The 5,339-nt window shown below is 47.9% G+C and overlaps 1 protein-coding gene across 1 annotated transcript; it reads left to right on the top strand.

Moving 5' to 3' along the window:
- Positions 1-4,765: 4,765 nt before the first annotated feature.
- LOC142923830 (peroxisome proliferator-activated receptor alpha-like) lies at positions 4,766-5,119 on the top strand (the record flags this gene model as incomplete). The annotated part of the gene is made up of 1 exon (XM_076064812.1): positions 4,766-5,119. A coding segment is annotated over one exon (258 nt), but the record flags the coding sequence as incomplete, so codon positions are not given.
- Between the last annotated feature and the right edge of the window lie 220 nt (positions 5,120-5,339).

The raw sequence follows: 5,339 nt of genomic DNA on the forward strand, positions 1-5,339 counted from the left end.
ACGCCCGGTTTTACACTCAACATTTAGAATCAACGTCACGCGTTTAGAGAATTTGACTGCTACTCATAGGTTTTTTCGGTAAAGTCACGTATGTAGAAATACAATAAAATAATATTGAAACAAAAACAATAACGACGTTTCGATCACAACACAAGCGATCTTCATCAGGTGTCAAGAACAAATCATGGAGGTAAATACAACAAGAAGATGAGAGAATTCAACAAACCCAAGAAACATTATGTGAAGCTTCTGTGTATGTGCAAGATGTGCTTGTTTCAGCTGCCGCGCTCTCTCTGGCCCCTCCCCCCAACCTTATTTCCTATTTAAGGCTTCTGTTCATCCCTCCAGCCCCCCTCTCTCTCTCTCCTTGCTTCCCTGTCCGTCTTTCCTCCCTCCTTGCCTCTTGTGAGCTTGTATATGTATTTCTACTGACTGTGTACCTCGTATTTTTTTCATTCTATGCTGGTATGTGCAATCCAGAGGTTGAACACGAAATTTAACACTCTTCTGAAATTCGTGGTCCGCCAGGAAGTGTCTGTGTTGTTGGCCTGACTGGTTGTGCTTCACATAATGTTTCTTAGGTTTGTTGAATTCTCTCATCTTGTTGTATTTACCTCCATGATTTGTTCTTGACACCTGATGAAGATCGCTTGTGTTGTGATCGAAACGTCGTTATTGTTTTTATTTCAATATAATTTTATTGTATTTCTACATACGTGACTTTACCGAAAAAAAACAATGAGTAGCAGTCAAATTCTCTAAACGCGTGACGTTGATTCTAAATGTTGAGTGTAAAACCGGAGCACCCGGAGAAAATCCACGTGACCACAGGGAAAGAGAGAGACACGCAAACTACAAATACACAACAGGCATCAGGGTCGGGATCGAACTCACGTTCTCCTGTATACCAGGCGTGGTAGTTAACATCTCCTAGCCACCATAGTGCCCAGAGCGCCATCATCCTGTGCGAGAGACACCGATTGACTGATCGATTGATCGCCCCCGGCGATGTTCAAGTCCACCTCTTGAACGGTGCAGGCCCAGAGCGCCATCATCCTGAGCCGGGGGATGGGGGGGGGGTTAGACGGCGGTCATGGAGAGGGGGGGGGGTGCAAGGGTTGAGGGTTAGGTGACGGGCAGTGGGATTGAAGTGAAGGGATTGCTAGAGGGGGCCAAACGGGCTGGAGAAGAGATGGAGCTGATGCGGTACAAGATGATGTGGAGCTGAGTGTACTTGCCGATGACTGGTACCAACGGTATCAAGATCGGCCTCCGTGTGTATATAATCAGCACGTGTAATCTGTGTGTGTGTAATCTGTGTATGTAATGTGTATGTGTAATCTGTGTATGTAATGTGTTTGTGTAATGTGTGTGTGTAATCTGTGTATGTGTAATCTGTATGTGTAATCTGTATGTGTAATCTGTGTATATGTAATCTGTGTATGTAATCTGTTTATATGTAATCTGTGTATATGGATTCTGTACGTGTAATCTGTGTGTAATCTGTGTATATGTATTCTGTATGTGTAATCTGTACGTGCAATCTGTGTGTGTAATCTGTATGTGTAATCTGTGTGTGTAATCTGTATGTGTAATCTGTGCATATAGATTCTGTACGTGTAATCTGTGTATGTGTAATCTGTGCATAAAGATTCTGTACGTGTAATCTGTGTGTGTAATGTGTGTGTCATCTGTATGTGTAATCTGTGTATATGGATTATGTACGTGTAATCTGTGTATGTAATGTGTATGTGTAATGTGTATATGGATTATGTACGTGTAATCTGTGTATGTAATGTGTGTGTGTCATTTGTATATGTAATCTGTGTATATGTATTCTGTACGTGTAATCTGTGTGTGAATGTGTATGTGTAATGTGTATGTGTAATCTGTACGTGTAATCTGTGTGTGTAATGTGTGTGTGTGTCATCTGTATGTGTAATCTGTGTATATGGATTCTGTACATGTAATGTGTGTGTAATCTGTGTGTGTAATCTGTATGTGTAATCTGGGTATATGGATTCTGTACGTGTAATCTGTGTGTGCAATGTGTGTGTGTAATCTGTATGTGTAATCTGTGTATATGGATTCTGTACATGTAATCTGTGTATGTAATGTGTGTGTCATCTGTACGTGTAATCTGTGTATGTAATGTGTGTGTGTAATGTGTATGTGTAATCTGTGTATATGTATTCTGTACGTGTAATCTGTGTATGTAATGTGTGTGTGTCATCTGTGTATATGTATTCTGTATGTGTAATCTGTGTGTGTAATGTGTGTGTGTGTAATGTGTATGTGTAATCTGTGTATATGGATTCTGTACGTGTAATGTGTGTATGTAATGTGTGTATGTAATGTGTGTGTAATGTGTATGTGTAATCTGTGTATATGGATTCTGTACGTGTAATCTGTATGTGTAATGTGTGTATGTAATGTGTGTGTGTAATCTGTATGTGTAATCTGTGTATATGTATTCTGTACGTGTAATCTGTGTATGTAATGTGTGTGTGTAATGTGTATGTGTAATCTGTGTATATGTATTCTGTACGTGTAATCTGTGTGTGTAATGTGTGTGTGTAATCTGTGTGTGTAATCTGTGTATATGCATTCTGTACGTGTAATCTGTGTGTGTCATCTGTATGTGTAATCTGTGTATATGGATTCTGTACGTGTAATCTGTGTATGTAATCTGTATGTGTAATCTGTGTATGTAATGTGTGTGTGTGTAATCTGTATGTGTAATCTGTGTATATGGATTCTGTACGTATAATCAGTGTATGTAATCTGTGTGTGTAATGTGTATGTGCAATCTGTGTGTGTAATCTGTGTATATGGATTCTGTACGTGTAATCTGTGTATGTAATGTGTGTGTCATCTGTTTGTCTAATCAATATGTGTCATCTGTGTGTGTGTAATCTGGAGTGTAATCTTTGTACGTATGTGTGTGTAGTCTGTGTGTGTACTCTGTACGTGTAGTCTGTGTGTGTGTAATCTGTACTTGTAACGTGTATGTGTAAGCCGTGTAATGTGTGTAATCTGTGTGTATGCAATGTGTGTGTGTAATCTGTATTTGTAATGTTTGTGTGTAATATGTGCAAGTAATCTGTGTGTGTGTACAATCTGTAGTGTTAACGTGTGTGTGTAATCTGTTCGTGGAATCCGTGTGTGTGTAATCTGTGTGTGTGTGTAATGTGCCCGTGGGGAGCAGTAGTGTCGCGGTTACAGGCTATACGTGGGATCTTTGTGTGTAACCTGTGTAATATGTTTGTAAATGTGTGTGCAATGTGTTTGTGTAATCCGTGTTTGTATAATGTGTTTGTGGGGGTGTGTGCGGTTTATGACTGTGCGATATCTTGAAACCAAGGTTGGTGCCAAAGAGCACAAGTCACGCACAGGTGACTGACTACGATGATGAGTTCAGCGGGGAGACAAAGGTGACTGGGTGTGGTCCCAGCCACACCACGCCAAATGGGGGCTCGCTGACAGCGGTCGTCTCGACGGCCTGCACAGCTGCATAGCAGCAAGTTTGTTGAACTTCTTTCGTGCCCAATGTAGCCACCCGTGCTCATCGCGGGTGCAGGCGCGGACCCAACAAGCTAAACACAAAACGCAGCTCTAAAGAAGTGAGTTTTGTCAATCTAGATGGCGATTTTAAAGTGCACAGCTCCCAGCTGATTCCTTTTTTGGGAAGGAAGAGGCGTTCCAGACGGCCGCAGAAAGCGTGTCCGCAAGCGCCACGCGATGCGGTGACCGCCGCCGTCGTCTGTGTGAGATGGCAGCAGCCGGAAGCCACCGCCACCGCCGCCGCGAGGATGGCCACTGGAGTCGACGTGGGAGGGGAGGGGGGGTGGGCACTTTGGCCGATCGGACATCATCAGTGTGAGGGACCGCCACACCATGTGAAACCACTGTTGGGTTTGTGACAACAGCACGATGATGATGATGTTGGGGGGAGTTTTCAGTTTTCACGTTCGGCGGGGGGGGGGGGGGGGGGGTGCGCACTGAAGGCCCCCAGTGGCTCGCGGTGGCCTTAGCACACGAAGAACACTCGCTGGCTTCATTCTCCTTGACGAGATGATGCAGGCTGCAGAGCGATGCTGCGGGCAGCAGGTGGCAGTGCGGTCACGGTGCTACCGAGGCCACGCGGTGGCCTTCCCTCTGCGTCTGTGTCCCTGTGTTTCAGCACTTGCGCCAACAGTGGGCTACGGGATATTTGTCTTCGTGTACACGCGTGTGTGTGTGTCTGTGTGTATGTATGTCCGTGTGTCTCATCGTGGTCGTATAACCTGGTGCGGTGGGTAAAATAAGCGCCACTGGGGAGACAAAGGCGGCCGAGTGTGGTGCTGGCCACACACCCCCTCGTGTGACGTCCCGGCCTGCGTAGGTGCTCGCTCACAGCACTTTCCCCAGCAGTATGCTAAGGCTACACGGGGGATCTTTGTCTTTATAGCGATAAACATGCCGCGCTACGAACCCAGTGACCCGAGTTCGATTCCCGCTCACGGCCAACACGTTTTGTCCGGGGAACTCGCGGTTTTCTCTGCCGTGTGTACACCACTCACTATCCCCAGTTGGACGTTCCACTGTAAGGACGGCAGAGCTTGGACAATTGTTGGCGAGCAACTCTGGGCCTTCCTTTCCCGCTTGCCTGTGGATTTTCTCGAACCCCTGAATCACCCTCCTCCCTGCCGCGTCGCGCGCCACACGTGAAAGTCTCGGCCGGGCGAAATTTTCCCTCGCCGCTTTCTAATCGTCGCTCCCTTGCCCGCGCCCAGACCGACCGGGCCTCCTGGACGTGGGCCCCGTGGAGCGGATGCAGGAGCGCGTGCTGCAGGCGCTCGACCTGCAGCTGAGGCGCAGCCACCCCAAGAGCGCCTTCCTCTTCCCCAAGCTGCTGCAGAAGCTCTCCGACCTGCGCCAGCTGGTGGCCGAGCACGCCCAGATGGTGCACGACATTCGGCGCACGGAGGCCGACACGGCCATGCCGCCCCTGCTGCATGAGATCTTCAAGGACATGTACTGAGGCACCCCCCTTGGGTGGGGGGAGCCCCCTCGGCTGTACCCGCCCCACCCCCGCATTCTACCCCCCTAGACACACAACCCCCACCCCCGCTGCCCCTCGGTGGAAGGCTTTGACCTTCGGAAACTGAACTCTCTGAAAGTAAACACAACGGGTGGCGTGAGTGTGGGGGGGGGGGGCGAGCGGGGAGGGAGGTGGACGTCTAAACAGTGGCCCCCACCACCGCCACCACCACACAGCCACCACCGGAGGAGGGGGTTGTGGGAGGTCCCCACCCCCCAACTGCCACTGAGCGGGGCAATGGCTGTGGTCCGGGAAG

The sequence above is a fragment of the Petromyzon marinus genome, unplaced genomic scaffold (genome assembly GCF_048934315.1).
Source record: "Petromyzon marinus isolate PM22_M1 ecotype Great Lakes invasive population unplaced genomic scaffold, UKy_Petmar_22M1.pri1.0 PM_Scaffold_76, whole genome shotgun sequence".
Classification (NCBI taxonomy): Eukaryota; Metazoa; Chordata; class Hyperoartia; order Petromyzontiformes; family Petromyzontidae; genus Petromyzon; species Petromyzon marinus.